A 17,207-nucleotide genomic window follows, 5' to 3' on the forward strand; every position below is an offset into this window, starting at 1 on the left:
AAAAAAAAAAAAAAAAAAAAGGACTACAGAAACCCTCAAACAACTAAAATGTAATCTAAATTCTGCTTTTGCTTTTTTGAGACAGGGTCTTGCTATTTAGTATAAGTTGGCCTTGGACTTACTATGTAGCCCAGGCTGGCCTCGAATGTGCAGTGAGCCTCTTGCCTCAGCCTCCCAAGTGTTGGGTTACAGGCATGTGGCACACGCCAGGCATGTTTTTGTTTTTTGAGACAGGGTCTTGTTATACAGCTCAGGCTGGCCTTCAATTCACTATGTAGCTTAGGCTAGCCTTTAATTTGTGGCAATCCACCTGCCTCAGCCTCCCAAGTGCTGGGATTATAGGAGTACGCTGCCAGGCCCCGTCAAATTCTAAATCTTAAAATCCAGCTGAGCTCCAGTGAGGAAAATACCTGAAACCACTCATGAACACTTTCTTTACTGCCTGCCAAGAGAAATGATTTGAGGGGTGATCCACTCCTTTTACGTGATATTTCCAGTTTACCTCATTTTGACTAACCTGTTTCTGCCAAATTCTCAAAACACACACCACTTATGAAGCCTTTCCAATGTAAATTAAGTAGCACATGTATACTAACCACATCAGTTGGACCAAACTTAGGGCTGGAGTAAGACAATACAGGTTGTGTCCCTTATCCAAAATGCTTGGGACAAGAATGTTCAGATGTTGAGTTTTTCAGATTTTAACAAGTTTGCAGACTTTCCTTGTTGTGCATTCCTAATCTGAAACCCAAAACCTCTGCTGTTTTAGGTTTTGCATCATTTCAGATTTTGGATTAGTGATGTTCAACCTATAGCAACTCAAAGCTACCTTTATTTTCTTAAAATAAGTATTTTGTTTTTGTTAAGGAAAAAATTTTTAAAATCCATAAACTATTGATTTAGTTAAATTAAGGTACCTCAATATATGGTCTTTCATTACATATAAATATTCACATTAATAAATTTAGTAATTTATAATATTAAGTAATATTAAATTATAATATTAAATAATATGGCGAAGTGGATATTTTTCTGTTTTGCAAATATATTCACACAAATGATAAACCAATCTTCCTCTGCTTTTTCATTCCTCTGCTTCAATTAATTTTGGAAAATAATACTCTAGTTTTTATTAAGATCTCAAATAGAATGTTATTAAACTGAAATATTTAATTCATTTCTTTTATTAATGGTTTCTCCTTCTGACTCTCTGGACAGAGAGTATTTATATTACCTAAAAACATATTTTTCATGGGGGGGGAGGACTCCACCCTTAAATAAAATAATTTAAAATTCACATTAGAGAGGCATTTGTTTTAACGCTACTCAGTTCTGTGTCTTTAAAATGTTTTACGAAAGAAGAAATCTGTGCAGTGCCATGTCTGAAACACTGCAATATATTCATATGAAAACATTTTGAAAAGAGAAATCCCTCAAAATTAGTTATTTTCAATCTGGGAAGAGGTTTCTTATTCTTAGGTCAGGGGCTTCTCGCTGGTTTATGTCTGGATAATTTCTCTTGAGCACAGTGCCTTAGAGTAAGGATTTGTACATCTCACAATGGTCTCTAGTCCTCCATCAATCAGCAAGGCTGTAAAATACTTGATTTACTAATCTAAACACATAAGGAAGATACTTCAGAGTCACCACCAAACTTACTTGGTTGCTTAAACGGCACAGCTGTTATTTCTGTGTTTTGCAGAAGTAAAAGAGTTAAAAGGAGGGGGGAACAAAGCTAAATCAAAAAGATATTCACAGGAAATTATTCCTACCATCTAAAATTGTTTTCAATCTGAGTATCCAGCTAAGATAATCAAGTAAATTCAGTCAATGAAATCCCATCATCTTTTAAGACAAAGGAAAATGATGCATTATATAACAATAAGGATGCAAAGTTATTTTTATAGTTGGCTTTCTGTTAGTGGTAAAAAAAACAGGTAAGAAAGAACAGGCCATTATTTGGTGGTGGTTATTTCTCGGTGGCAAAAACAGGGATGAATTTTTTTCTTCTTCCTTTCTCTATTCTTTGCCATGTTTTTTGGTCCCTGAAAATACACAGGCTATGTCCCAGGACTTTCAAAGATGGACCACTACCAAACACGCCTCATGAGCATGCCTGAGCTCAATTTATTTTGGTGCAGAAATGACCAATGTGGCTTGCTTGGCCAGCTACTGAGATACAGTAAGAATGCCTGCTTTCACCTGCTAGCAACATCCCACTGCAAGAAAATAAAATTCCAACTCCCCAGCCTGATCTCCAAGGCAAGGGCCCTGACCACTTCTCCACTTCAGTCCTCGCACTCACCCCCCCTCCATACTATGTCCAGCCAGCTGGCTGAGCTCATTTCCTCTGAAATTTCCTCTGCCTAGAGAAATGTTCCCCGCGAATGTAGTATAAACGGGCCAAAATTACATTCAGTAATTGGCTCAAAGTGTCATCCTCCCACAGAGGTCTGCACTGACCACTCATTCTGATTTAGTTACCTTTCCCCACACCCACGGCGTGTCATTATAGCGACCTGTTTTGCACTCTTGATAGTTCTATTGACATGACAGTTTGGTTTTTCTCACCTTGTTATTGTTCACCTCTCCTACTCACCCCAAGATTATAAGCATCATGAGAACAGGGACCCTGTCTGCCTGGTTCGGGAGTTTCAGTACCTAGAACACCTCCTGGCAATCACAGGTGCTTAACAGTTGTTGGAGGAGCTGATGAATTACAGCAAGATATTAATATAGAAGAAATATGAAGAAACCAGAAGGGCCCTCACAACAATAAGGAAATAATATAGATGGCTATTTTCTACTTTCTTTGTTCCTGTCAAAAGCAGTTGAGTTTCACCTTCATTTGCACACACAGCAGTACTTTGAAAACCTACACTCCCCTACTGTTAGGAACTGCACTGCACTGTCCCCAGCTGTCACCGCCAGCCTATACCACAACTGTCAGGTCTGTGCTCCTCTACTCAACCACAACAAAGATGGAAACTTTAGCAGTTTCTTAAAATACCTTGGTTCTACCCTTTCCTCTAAGTAACACGTCAAATGACAGGAAATTGCCTGCCATGGACCTTGTAGAGGTTTAGACCCGACCTCACCAAAAACTCAACAGCCACCCTACAGAAGAGGCTCAGAAAGACTAAATTACTTGTTAAAAGTAACTAGCCAAGTGCACACAGCTACTAAATCACAGAGCAACACAAAGCTGTGCCCATGGGAAGTACTGGGCTAGGAAAAGTGTTACCAAGGCAGGACACATTTCCACAAGCTTAAAACCTTTAATTTTTGAACTGCCACCTACCTACAACACAATGTGTGTGGAACAGCAACTCCTTTGAACAGCCTCTTGCTGAAATACCAGTAGTATTCATCCTTAAAGGTACACATTAAACTCCGAACTTCCAGACAGCATTTCCCAATTTCTTGCGTCAAACTTAACTATTCTTTTGGAAGCTACAAGGCCTTGTACTGTACTTTCTCCCATGATATTGAATACACTCTAACTTGGACATTTTATATGCAAGTGTTATGTTAACAGTACTCTAAATTCCTCCAAAATCCACCTCCTATGTTACCTACCCAGATGTTATGGTTTGTGTCTGGGTGTCCCCCTAAAGACACATGAAGTCATGGGCTTTTAGAGTTTATGACTGATCCAGGATCCAATGTTGGATTATGGGTGTGAGTGCTACACCCCTTCTGGGGCAGATAGTTTGCATATGTAAGGGAGAGAAACAGGCTGCTTTTGGCCACCCCTCCTTCCTTTTGCTGTTGCTTTTGCTTTCTGCCGCCCTGAACTGTTGCCCTCTGCCAAATGCCACTCTGCCTTGGAGTCAGCCAAGTATGGACTGAAACCTCCACAAACTGTAAGCTAAGTAAACCTTTTCCTCCCTTAATTCTGCATGTCAGGTATTTTGTCTCAGCAACGAGAGAAAAGTAACCAAGACATCAGTGTACATCATATAGCAGATATTTTTAAAAGTTATCTAAATGAGTAAGTAAAATTCATACTAAGTGTAAGATAAACCACCTAAATTTAGGAATTACTATCATTTGACTTTCTTTTTTTTTTTTGGTTTTTCTCTGGTACCGGGAACCGAACTCACGACCTTGCACTTGCCGGGCAGGCGCTTTGCCGCTGAGCTAAATCCCCAGCCCTCATTTGACTTTCTTAATGGGCAATGAATTTATATTCGGTACAAAATCAGACTCTGATGTCATAGCAGCATCTGCAAGTTACCTCATCTTCCACCCAGTCACTTCAGAAGATCCAGACAGCCTTCTACAACCTGAATTTTTTACGTTATTTAAGACATTTCTTGAGTCTACGCAGTGACGGGAGCAAGGGGAAGAACAACATACAGCGCAGGAAAAAAGAAGTCGTGCTCTCTTGAAGCTTAACTTCTAGATAAGTAATAAAAAATTAACAGGATGATTAGAGACTGAGGAAGGGTCTGGGAGAGCATTAACTTATAGCTGAAAGCACTGGGAAAGAAAGAGGACACTCGTAGAGGTGACTCGAGGCCTGAAGTAACAGAAGAAATGACCCTCAGCAAGAGCCGTGGAAAAATATTCTGAGCAGAAGGAACGTAGAGGGCAAAGGTTTCAGGTGAGAAATTAAGTTGGTAGATCTGATGGGCAGGGTGGCCAGTAAGAGCAAAGAAAAGCCACAACGGGCCAGAGGTGGCAGCATCCAAACATGTGGGAACATGCCAGGGCATGTCACCAGAAGCTGGGTCTATGCTCGGAGAAACAGGAAATCGTGCTGATATGAAGTAGAACCGTGCTTTTTAAAACATCATGTGGGCTGCTGGGTGAAGAATATTTTGCAGACGGGTGCAGGGAAGCCAGAAGAGAGGCAATTCACTTGGCTGACAGGTGCCTAGGCGTGGACAAGGTTTGTGGCCGCAGAACGCAGCTCTGGTCCAGTCTAGAGGCTGAACTTGCTGGAGCATGAAGTGTGCCCTACGGAAAGGGGCGTTTGCTTTCACCGGCGGGGGAGATGCGGAAAGCGGGAACAGGACGTGTCTGCGAGGCATCAACAACTGCCGAGCCCTGGCGACGTTGGGAAGCCTGCTCGCCACCGCAGGGAAGGCTGTGGATGAGGCTGGGCTGCGGGATAGAGGCGGCGGGGCGACCCCGACGCCGCTTCCAGCTCCACCGGACCCGGGGGGACCGGGCGAAATTCGCGCGTGGGACGCACGCCAGATAACGCGGGTCGCGACCTGGGGCCCCTTGTTCCCCTGTGCCACCCACTCCATCCCGGACCCCCACCCCCCCTCCCTCCGAGTTCCCGCCCCCTCCGCGGCGGCTCCTCGCTCTCACCCGCCTCCGCCTCCTCTTGCCGGGCATTGCGAGCGTTCCTCGCCTTCCGGCTGCTCGCTCTGCGCTTCCGAGACATGCCGCAGGACAATGTTGACCGCGGGCAAAGTACGCTCGCGCCACCTCGGTAAGCAGCGGTCTAGTTAGCAGAAGCGTCAGCCTGGGCGGAGCAAAGCCAACTCGTCCCCTTTCCCTCGGAGAAAGCCTCCCCCTCGCCCTAAGGGTCCATATAAGTAAACTACGGAAACAAAACAGGACAGAACAGCAAAACAGCTCTTTCTACTTCCGGTGCCTCAGGCCTCTGATTTCCGGAGATCGGAGTGATTTGCCTGTTCTCGCGAGAAGCGGGAAAGGGCGCAGGGTTTGAAAGATGGCGGACGACGTGGACCAGGTGAGTGGTTCCTGAGTTCGCTCTGCAGCAGCCTTTCCACTTCCCGCCACTCTTTCCTCCCCAGTACTTCGCGGAGGTGGCCTGCTGCGCCGCCCCTCGCCCGCCCGGCCGTGTTCCGGATGCTACAGGCCTTGTTCTGTGGCCGATCCTGCTGTAGAGGCTCGCGCTCCAGCGAGTTTGAGCACGTAGTTCTCTGGCCTGCTAATGGGGATTGCACATCAGGAACTAATTCCGCCAGTGCCGGGGAGTTTGAGGGCGGGGTCTTGTGGCTTCTGTGCTCTTGTAACGCACTGGTTGGTTATCCGGTCCTTAAGAAACGCCTGTTGAACTGAGGTGGGGGAGGCATCCGCTGAAGTCAGGATTTTCTTTTTCTCATCTGACCATTTAAAGTTGTAGAGCTTGTTACCTTCAGTCACCTTCTGCCACTGGCCTTATTCTCACTGAAGAAGCTTTTGAATAATCTTACCAACCCTCATGGCGGCTACTGTCCCCTGTAAGCGGGTGACCAGAAGTCATCATAGCCTTGGCATCTGAAACATGTTCCCAAGAGTTCTGTATTCCCAATAATGGGAACCATTTTTAAGTATTTTCAGTTTACCAAGTGTTAGGTTATTTAGTCCTCTAAAGAACCCTGAAGGAAGATTGTGGCTTCCTCATTTGGAATCTAAGAATTACGAGCCAGGGATTTAGCTCACTGGTGCAGCACCTGCCTGGTGCTGGCAAGCATGAGATCCTGAGTTTGATTCCTGGTACCCGCACCGCCCCCCACCAAAAAAAGAGTGGGAATCTAAGAATTAGAGATACCATGATTTTTAATCCCAATTCCAAAGCACTAGGTCAGAGCCAGGAGTTGGACCCAGTCTGCCTGACTCTAGAGCCAGTGCTTTCAACCAGTATTCTACACTGCCCAGTAAATATATTCATCTCACTGGCCTGTCAGCCTGTCCTGTGCTGAATTCCTAGTCTTCCCTTATATCTTCACTTCTGTGTAGCATTCTGAGTTGTGTATGATAGGCGTTACATGAATGACTCTCAAACAAAGGATATTTGAGATACGACTGACATCCCTGAGCTTTACTTCCTGTACCTTGAATTTAGGTCCTACAGTTTGGATTTTGAGGGAAGAAAGTACAATGGTGATTATTTTGCTATGCAACTCCTTCCTGTGGATATATATTTTAGCAATTATTTGTATAGTGTGTTCTATACAAGAGGCGTTGTTGTCAGGCTTCATAAATATCACTGAAGCCTCACAAGAGCATTGAGTAGACACTATTGTTTTCCCCACTTTACAAAGTAGAAGACAGTTATTGAGAGGCTAAATAACATGCCCATGGTCACACAGCCTCACAATCCTGCTACATCATCAAGCCTGTTTATTTTATCAGCAACAAACCACCAACACCGTAGAGGAGCCGCTGGATCTCATCAGACTCAGCCTGGACGAGCGAATCTATGTGAAAATGAGGAATGACCGAGAGCTTCGAGGCAGATTACACGTAAGAGAATCTGTCAGATTACCTTGAAATCAGAGCATTTCCTTGTCATTCCTTCCTACTTCACTCCTTTTAAAAACTACTCAGTGGAAGAATATTTTGAATTATGGCAGAGAGGGAAGTGGAAAGTCACTTATATTTCTTTAAGCCAAATACAACTATACTTTATTCATACTTTTAACAGTTTTTCTACCAACAGATGTATGGTTGTTATATAAGACATTTTTATTTCCTTAATTTTTCCCTTATGTTTATTTGCAAATAAATTTATTTGTCCTCCATGTTTAAATGCTTTTTAGTTATTATTCTTAGACATAAATATATTTTGTTGTGAAAAAATTAAACACCACAGAAATATATGTAGTAAAAGATAAAATCCCTTTTCCTCTATTGATAACCACTGTTAAAAGTTACGTATGTAGTCATTCAGGTATGTTCCTTATATTTACATATATGTGTGCATCTGTCCCATGTGCATATATTTGCACTATATACACCACCTCTTTAAAGATGGGATCTTGCCTCACGTATTTTTCAGCACCTTTCTTTTTTGCTTAATCTTTCGTGGAAATCATTAATTATGAGTGCATTTAAGTGTCCTTCATTTATGTTGGGAAGACACTGGGCGGCAGTTAACAGCCTAGTGACAACATAGGATTCTGTGTTTGATAGTGATATTTAGATTGATTTACATTTTTGGCTATTATAATGCTGTAGCAGGACTTTTTGTACACATTTCTTTGTGCATATCTGCAGTTAATGTCTTTGAATTGGTCTCTTGAAATGGTCGCATTTGTTCATAAGGGTATACTGAAGGTTTTGCTTCTTGATGACTTGCAACTTACCTATCAGTCTACCCCTAAATTTATTAAAATAGCATTAAGTATATGCCAGGTGCTATTATGCCAAGTGTTTTAAATGTGCTGTCACCTGATCTTTATAACAACCCTAAGAAGGTAACTTCTGCTAATTTTTTCTGCTTTGCAGTTGAGGGAGGTCAGGCTCAGAAATGTAGTTTCTTGTTCAGAGTGACTTAGCCAGTACAGAAGAGCTGGAATATAAACCTAGGCAGTGTGACTTGAGCTCCATTCTTAAGCACTATGGTTCCACTTTCCATGAAACCTATAAAGGACCTCTGGCATTTCGAGAGAAATAGAGGCCAAGGGAGACAGTAGTCTTTATTTACAGTGAGCCTTAAAGGAGGAGGAGGAGGGCGTCCCGGAAGTGGAATGGTGCTAACATTGGGGAGAAAATAGAATCTTGAGTGTAATTCTGTGGCACTTGGAGAGACACCACGGTACAGACATGTGACACTTAACTTTTGGGGATTCTTCCATTACCTGTGTAGACCTATGGCATCTACGGTAAATGCTCCAAATTTCCACTGTTTTTTACTCCAGCTATACATTTTGCTTGTCCATGTGCCCTGCCTAGCACTTCCTTACTTGGCTGGTAGGTTATTTTTATCTTGATGCAAGCAGGCACACCATTCAGTGCTTTGTTAGAAATAAATTGTTACAAAGCCCTAGGACGGTGATGGCGAACCTTTCAGAGCTTTCAGTGATAACAAACACCTGTCTGTGGCACATGTGCCATGGGTTCCCTACCACTTCCCTAGGAAGTTCACCTACTAATAAATGCATGAACTTTTGAGGAGGCATTGAATATCTTTGTTGCCGCATTGACTGAACCCACGGGTGCCAGGCACATTTAGGTTCTAGGTGGGTTATAAATCACAGGGTGTTGTGCTCCCTACTTTACCTTTGTGGTCTACACCAGGACAGGGAAAGTCAGACAGTGGTATCCTGTCTGGTTAGAAGACGGCAGTTCCATCGTCTTAGCAGTGAAAGGATTTTTGACTCATTTACTGTTTCTTCAAGAAGTGTTCTGATTTCTGTTTTTGTAATTCTCTGTGCTTTTTATAATTTAGTATTGTAAATGTTGTTGTCACCTTGGATAACAAGTAGAACGGGTACTTAAGAGTAATTTCAAGTTATTTTGAGTATATTCACTTTTGGCCATATAAGCAATGTTTTATTTTTATCAGGTCAGTTTACATTGTTGTTGGAATTGATTTGTGAAGAAACAGACAGACACAACAAGATGAGTTTTTATCTGCGTGTAAACGTTTGTGGTCTAAGTTTGTGGTCTAAGTACTGCTTGTAGTGGAGCCATTTGCATGTTGTAAGCCTGTTTGTCATTCCTTAACAACATCTTGTGATTCCTTGCCCTCCCCACTTCAGGCTTATGATCAGCATTTAAACATGATACTGGGAGACGTGGAAGAAACTGTGACCACTATAGAAATTGATGAAGAGACATACGAAGAGATATACAAGGTAAGTCATGCAGTTCTGTTTATCACTTTGAAAATGTCAGGTCTCATAATGCAGCAGCCTAACACACATTTACAGAGAGCCGGGGCCCGGGGAGATAGCTCAGCAGCACAAGCTCAGCAGCCTGCCTGGCAAGTGCAAGGGCCTGAGTTTGATTCCTGGTGCCAAAAAAAAACAGGAAGCCTGTGATGTTTTGGCACCTACTTATGGATTCGATAGAGTCTGGAAGTTACCGCCAAAGCTTCTCCAAAGAGAAGAGCAAGGCTTTGGGGTCAGACATGCCTGGCTTCCAATACTGACTTGGCCACTTCATATCTCAACTCCCTTGGGCAAGAAATTAACTTTGTAGGCTTCTCAGTGGTGAGCAGGAGGCTGCCAGTTAACTCATAGAGTTTCCACATGCAGTGAGATCTGTGTCTTAACAGTAACGCAGAATAATACTCTTCTGTGTCATAGGGGTTTGCTTGTCAATCATTACTGCATGCGAAACTAAAACAAACATTGAAGTATTCATTTAGAAATAGAAATCTATAATATCGTAACTATATTTTCTATTTTATGTGTATCTATTTTTTGCTAGTAGTGGATATTATAACCCTGGCCTCACATATGCTAGCCAACCACTCTACTGGTGCGCTACCTCCTCAGGCCTTTGTGTCACTAAACGGTTCAGGCTAGTCTCGCATTTGTAGCCTTCTTGTCTCTGCCTCCTGAGTAGCTGGGATTATAGGCATGTGTCACAGAACCCACCTTAACTGTTTTCTAATAACAAAATATTTGGTCAAAAGTGTGTGTTACCTTTTTGGAAATCTCTGTATTGCCTGGCTTAATGGATGACAACTACATTTGCAAGTCTTTTTTTTTTCTTTATGATATGTCGTAACTGAAAACCTGACTGGGCACAGTTAGGCAGTTGGAGAAGAAGGGGTATATTTTGCAGATACTGCTGTTGATGTTGTACCCAGTCTCAGCAAGTGGTATTTCCTACCAGTATTGCAGTATGGTGTCCAGCACCACGACAGTGGGCTTTATTTATTCTTGAAAATGTACTGACCTGCTTTGTTCTTCACATAGATCTTGGGTAAGATGTGATTTCGTAACTTCAAGCACTGGTCATTTGGAAATTATTAGTTCACATTAGTTGTGCATGTCGTCCAGACTGTGAAGCATTTCACTGGTCAGTATTTTAATGGTCATAGTAGTTTGGATCACCACTGGTCTCATCAGAGAAGCCTTTACATTATGAAACCAGTCTCTTGCCCTGCTGGACTCCAGAGGTTAAGAATATGGGCTTTTTTGGGACTCACAAGGGGAAACAATACAGGGCACATTATGTATTTATAAGATTATAATAGTCACCCAAAGAGTCATATATGTACGAAAAGAGTGTAGGAAATCTGTCTACACACTAAAGACTGACGAATCCAGCTGAGGGCCTGGATCCCAAGGCAGTGTCCTGCATGAGTCCAGCTGAAGACCTAGAGCCCATAACAATGCCTCCCACTAGTCCAACTGAAGGCCAAGAGCCCACAGCAGTGTCTCATTCAGGCCTGTTTAAGTGATCTGCACTGGGAAGGCCCAAACGTCAGTGATAGAAGCTAGAAAGTCTGTGCCAGTGGGATGAAGGATGTGTTCTAGCAGCCTGAGGGATCTGAACTGGAGCCAGGAATTGACACTCAAAACAAAGACCAGAACTCCCCCCAAAAGTACCACAGCCATATCCTTAGCGACAATGAGGTTCTGAGCTCCTCCAGCGAAGAGAACAGTCAAGTTCATGAGGAAAGCCAGCATGACAAGCTCCTCCAGGAAAACCAACAGCCCTAAGAGAACCATAGCTCCCATCAGCTTCTCTTCTCCCGTTCTGCCTCTTACGCCCCTGGCAACAATCCTCAAGTGAGCCCTCTACACCCAGCAAGCACCACACTGATTTGGTTCAGTTGGGTGTTACAAGTTGACCACCAGTTGTCAGTCCAACACAGGCTTGGACTTCAGGACGACCTGGGTTCAGATCTTGACTCTGCCATCCCCTGTACAATTAGGCTAGGTTACCCAACCTGTGTGACCAGGTCTTGTCTGTAAGATGGGGACCATGGTAGCATCTACTTCTGTGACTGTCAATGACTTGAGAAGTTGTGATGGGCCAAGTGCTTGTTCAGAGTGAGCTTCTGCTGGCTCCCATAGCTCTCCACACTGGCTGTCCTCCTCCTCTGCCCACTCCTGACTTTTTCACCAGCGTTCTTTCATGTGTGAGCATTTGGCTTTTTTCCTTCTTCTACTTTTTTGTTTTGTTTTGTTTTTTTTCCAGTACTGGAACCAAACTCACGACCTTGTGCTTGCCTGGCAGGCGCTGTGCCGCTGAGCTAAATCCCTGGCCCCACCTACATTTTTTTTCCATTAGAGGTGTTGGGTAGTAACCTGTTTTTGTGGAGTTTTTTGCATTTCACGTGCTTTTAAAAATGGAAATTGTTACAATATTCCAATTTTGAAATCTTTCTCCCTACATTTTAGCATCTCTCAGCTCTAGTTGCTTCTCATAGCCGAGATGATCTGAAAAAATAGTGTCAGTTTAATTGGCAGTATTTTTCCTCCTGTGGTTCAGGGAAAGCTTACAGATGATATCTGTAATATGATGAAATATGGAACCCACAGTTTTACATCCTGCTTTTTTCATATAATATTACCAGTATGAGAATTTGACAGTAGAAATACTCTTCATAAACATTTGGTTATTCTCATCCTTATTTCTGCTGTGACAAAATGACTGCAGCTGCGTGTCTGCTCTCAGATCTGTCCTGGTGACTGCCAGGCCATCTCTTCCACCTCCGCTCACCTGCTCAGCAGCTTCACCCCAAGACTGCTGGGAGGTGCCGGGTGCGTGCACACACGGGTGTAGGGGTGGGGGTAGACATAGTCCCAGATTGTCCCTGACTTCTGTAAAGTTTGCCTCCTTTGGCCTCTGCACTCTGCAGCCTGGTGCCTGGGCCTCTTTCGCTTCCACAGTAGCAATTGCAAAAGAAAAAGCAGAGTTTGTCTAAGTAATGAGATGTTTGCTGCACTGTCATTTGTTGGGTAAACTGTTAAAAATGAAATCATTAAATGATAGGAAACACTTCCCTCCTTTTGTCTGTGAAGGAACAGCTGTCCTCTGTGGAACATGTAGTACCCTGCCACTTTCTGACGGGCCTCTGTTCTTGTGTGAGCAGCTTGCCTAGCGGGCTGCAGATGCTCACTGCGGGTTCTAGTACATCCGTGTAAATGCAGGTGAAAAGAACGGGCAGCACTGCAGCACAGCACTCATCCTGCTGTGCGGGTGCTCTCTGCCCGTGATGAGAAACCGGACTACAGGGCCTCTCACTTACCCCGGTACATGTTTTGCGTTCTTTTCCCCTACTGAAGTAATTAATGAATATGAACATTACCAAATCAGAAGGGGACTCACAGAGCAGAGGTACTCTGTGGGTTTCCCATTGCTTACATAACTAACTTACATAACTGTAGTTCAGTTGCCTACTGATTTGCTAATGGGCACGCAGGCAGCCAGCCAGCCAGCCAGCCTCACGCTTGGCTTCTGCACACCTGGAGGTGTTTTGTAATCTGCCAAAAGTTGGATTATTTGGCCCCCATGGATTTTTTCAACCGTGCATCATGTTTACTGCTGTCCTTCCAAAGTCTCTCTCACCACACCATATTTCTTGTGCACCTTTGTACCTGAGCCTTGAGGCCCCAGGCTCGAGGGCCCCTCCCTCGCCCTGCAGACCTCTGCCTGAGGGAGTCAGGCTGAGGAGACAGCTCCAGGTGTCTCTTGTCTCTTGGTCCACTCTCAAATTAGTGTTGATATTTGTTTGCTACAGGAAGTCTGGGTGGAAACACAGCAGCCGGCTCTTATCTGCCTTCAGGGCAGAGTTTCTATAACAGAAGTTCATCAGTGCTCTTTTAGAAACACTTTCCTTCTGTAGGTGGGTCTCAAAAGGAACTGAGTTTTCTAACCCTGTGAGTCCTAGTTATTTTCATCTCTGCTTAAAAACGAGCTCTCCAGTTGTAGCCTGAGCTCCTCTCTTTCTTGAACTTCCCCACTGAGTGCTTGAGGCCAACAGTAGTCCCTGTTGACAACTTACTTTTCCAGCCTCTTCAGAGTCTGGGTTCCAGCTTTTGGGCTACTTTTCCAAACTCTGCCTGATGTGTGGCCAAGGCACAGTGACGAGTTCATGTGACTCCTGACTGCCAGCTCCCCATATGTGCCTACAGTGTGTCACAGCGCTGATTTCCATGTGACATTTTGAGTGGGGTTTGAGGTCAGCATTACAGCCTCTTCCGGGGGCTCTGGCATGGTTGTGCTGTCTCCCAAGTTCTCGCCATTACTTGCTTCCAGCCAGTGGAAGAGGATGGACCGCAAATGGGCAGTGGGGAGGTTTCTAGGTCACTTAGCGTGCAGTCCTGTTGACTTCCCATTGGTTAAGATGCAGTCCTACAGCTGATTGGGTGAGAACGTAGCCCAGTAGTGGAGAGGGGCTGGGCGGGTAGGGCCCATTTCCCACCGCAGTTGTCAGTGTCTAAGAAAAGGAAAAGGGAATGGGTTGATTCTGTGTGCAACAAAGTAAAGTTTTTAATTGAATTTTTTGTGCTATAATGAACATGTTTTTTAAAAAGATTCCACAAAAAAAATAAATAATTACTGTATTTGTATAAACGTGATTTTTTTTTTCTTTCTTTTCCAGTCAACAAAACGGAATATCCCGATGCTGTTTGTCCGGGGAGATGGTGTTGTGCTAGTTGCCCCTCCACTAAGAGTTGGCTGAAACGGAAAATTTGTCCTGTGTGGCAACATTTGGCTGTTTAACTGAACCAGACATTCAGAGGTCGAGGCTATACACACACTGATACAGAGAAATAGCCAGGGGATTTATTCACCCATGAAATGAGTTGATTTGCAAAATCCTTATAACATTCTAAACTAAGTAGCATTTTTGTTTTTCTCTTAGCTTTCCACTGTACATGTTCATCAAGGTGCTGAACTGTTTTTCAGGAGTTGGTTTGCTCTATTCTTCTTGCAGACAACGTCTAGTGTTTTTTTCTTTAAATTAAACTTGATGTTTCCCTTTTGGTTAACACAGCCTCCTGTCTTGTGAGTTCCACAAGCCTCACATTCGCTGTCCCCCGCACTGGGTGATGTTTACAGCGCGCCGTCACCTACCAGTCATAGGGCGGGAGATTGCTGCTGATAGAATAGAGCCACAAGAGCTCAAGGCGTCATGCCCACATGAGGGGGTCCTGCCCAAGTAAGAACAGGGATAAGGGCGGGCAGCATGTCCTCTTAAAGGTCACCACTCTAACAACACAGACATGGTTCTGCTGCTTGGACTACACTAACCATACAACTCTGAAGAAAGCATTTCCTCTCCAGGCCATCAGCAATGGGGCCTGAGATAGCAAGCATGTCTCAGTGAAAGCCGGAGGTGGAACTGTTGGGACTTCTAACATCACTCAGCCAGAACCTTGTGCTTAAAAAGTAAAAGGGAAGGTTGATGGGGGTTAACAGTCTCCTCACCTTTGCCTCCCTCGAGTCAGGGTTTAGAACTGTTGTGAAACGTGGGAAACGCACTTTGAGGCTGGCTCATCTGCACACGTGCTGGCCGTGTTTGCTAACCATTACCACGCTCACATGGCCGCGCTGTTTCAAGCCATGTGCTGCGAGAACGATGCTTTCAGCGCAGGCCACGTGAGAAGGGCTTGTTTTCATTGCTCACAGTGCCTGTCCCTGCAAGTTAATGGAGAGGAGAGGAACGAGCGTGGGTGAGCTGACGGCAGATTTATCTTGTGCGAGGAAGCAGGAGTCTCCCTTCACCTTCACCCTGCACCTCACCCTCAGGTGTGCAGCAGCCTCCGCTGTGGAGCAGGTGGCCCTCGGTTCCGGCAGTGGCCAGTGGCCGTTCCCAGCATTGAGTGCTCTGTGGATGACGGTGCACAATGGTCACTCCGGGTGATGACACGTTGAATACCTCTGCCTATGTAATCCTCCCAGTTGTACTGTGCGGTGGTACAAGACTGAAGCTCAGAAGAGCTTAAGTCACTGCCAGGACCTGGGGCAGCAGGGCGTGACCCCTGCCCCCACCTGTGTGGACTTGTGCAGACACCGCAGAACCCAGCTTGTGAATCACACCAGTGTCCGTGGCCCAGGTGTCACTGCCCCGGCCCTCGCTCTGGCATGCTGTAGCTCCCTCCTGCAGTGCGTTTATCTTTCTGGGATCTGCGCTTAATCTCTTGAGTCCTTTTCTGCCCTATTGTTAGTCATCTTCTTTTTCTCCTGAACTGATGTGAAGACTTGTTTATACCCATATGTTTCTAAAACACAGGAACCTTACTGCGACACGGCCACCTTCCCCCACACGTACATACACGCAGCCATAAGAATTTACAAGCATCTGCTCGTCCGGCTATTAAGACGGGCAGTATAAGAACAGTTGCAGGTGGGGGTTTGCGTTATGAGCTGTGCAGGCCACCATAGGGCCCTGCAGCAAGCCCAATGTCAAGGTCACCTCTGCATGATGCTGGCCAAGGCCCCTGGGAGTCATACCTTGGACCTTGAACTTTGGACCTGGGAGCTTCTCAGCACTCAGTCCTGACCTCCTGCTGGGTGGCCCTTGGTCGCTGGCACTGGTGACCAGTGGTCTCTGCAGTATGATATCACGCAGCTCCAGGGAGCCTCCTGATGGTCTTTCCTTTGGAAACCTCCCCAGCTTGTGTCAGCCTACACCTGGTCTTGGGCTTCTAAGTTGTGTTTGCCTCCCTCAGAGGAAGCTGGATCAACAAAATGGAGTACCACCTTGAGATGACGTATTTCCCAGCCGAAGCTTGAGTGTCCCAAACAAACCTAAAATCATTAGCTACATTCAGAGGATTTCACACTTCAAATAGTTTTGAAGGCTTGTTCAGACTAGATAGAGTTATCCCTCTGCCATGAAGAGGTGGAAGCTGAATTCTCGTGCCCTTTTATTTACTCCCACGTACAATGCTCAGCTGCCACCCAGGGGAGTGTTACAGTTGCCAGCTAAGTAAGGCTTGCTGGCGTTCAAGGTGGAAAATAACTTCCAGGAGTCATCCTGGCGGGGTGTTTCTCTGTCACGCAGCCCTGCCGAGCTCAGTGGGCTTTGTCCTTGGGCTGATCCAGAGGTCTCGCTAACCCTGTCGCAAGGGTGCCTATTTTTGTTCTGCTCAGCTGGCTCCTGCGCCATCTGCAGGCTAGAATTCTGAGCCCAAGAACGGGGCTGTGACTGGCCAGGCTTGCATCTGTGCCCACCCTGGGAACAAAGAGCTGGCGCATTCCCTCTGGGCAGGTAGAGAGGCCTGATTCTCATAAGGATGCCAGGGGAAGGGATAACTCTTGGTCCGTTCTAGTTTATAGAAAAATCCTTTGGTACTTTATACTTAGTAACGAATTTGTTGGAATGCACCTCCATCGATGTGATTTTTTAACCGGGTCGCGGGCTGGCACATCCTAGAGGCATCGACGCAACAGTGGTCGCTGGAGTCTCTAGGGGGTCTGGGGCCCGTAGAGCTGCTTGGGTCAAGGCGCTGGCGAGCACAAGGCCCCATTCTCTGTGCTGCTATGCAGCAGCCCTTGGCCAGGGCCTGGGCCGGTCTGTGTCCTCAGTCAGTGTTGAGCCA

At 45.1% G+C, this 17,207-nt stretch overlaps 2 protein-coding genes across 2 annotated transcripts in view; one reads left to right on the plus strand and one right to left on the minus strand.

Annotated features, from left to right (window-relative positions):
• The window catches only part of Xpc (xeroderma pigmentosum, complementation group C), a gene marked incomplete in the record, with an annotated part of 32,385 nt that extends 26,966 nt beyond the window's left edge, over window positions 1-5,419 (minus strand). The window contains 1 exon segment of the mRNA XM_005387261.2: window positions 5,326-5,419. Coding sequence (XP_005387318.2) covers window positions 5,326-5,401 — 76 coding nt within the window.
• Window positions 5,420-5,623: 204 nt separating this feature from the next.
• Window positions 5,624-14,651, plus strand: Lsm3 (LSM3 homolog, U6 small nuclear RNA and mRNA degradation associated). Its single transcript, XM_005387060.2, has 4 exons — window positions 5,624-5,713; window positions 7,102-7,212; window positions 9,453-9,548; window positions 14,261-14,651. Exons 1-4 carry the CDS (start codon window positions 5,693-5,695, stop codon window positions 14,339-14,341), a joined length of 309 nt encoding a protein of 102 aa, XP_005387117.1. The 5' UTR covers window positions 5,624-5,692; the 3' UTR covers window positions 14,342-14,651.
• Window positions 14,652-17,207: the final 2,556 nt, after the last annotated feature.

The sequence above is a fragment of the Chinchilla lanigera genome, unplaced genomic scaffold (genome assembly GCF_000276665.1).
Source record: "Chinchilla lanigera isolate Chin_1 unplaced genomic scaffold, ChiLan1.0 scaffold00028, whole genome shotgun sequence".
NCBI lineage: Eukaryota > Metazoa > Chordata > Mammalia > Rodentia > Chinchillidae > Chinchilla > Chinchilla lanigera.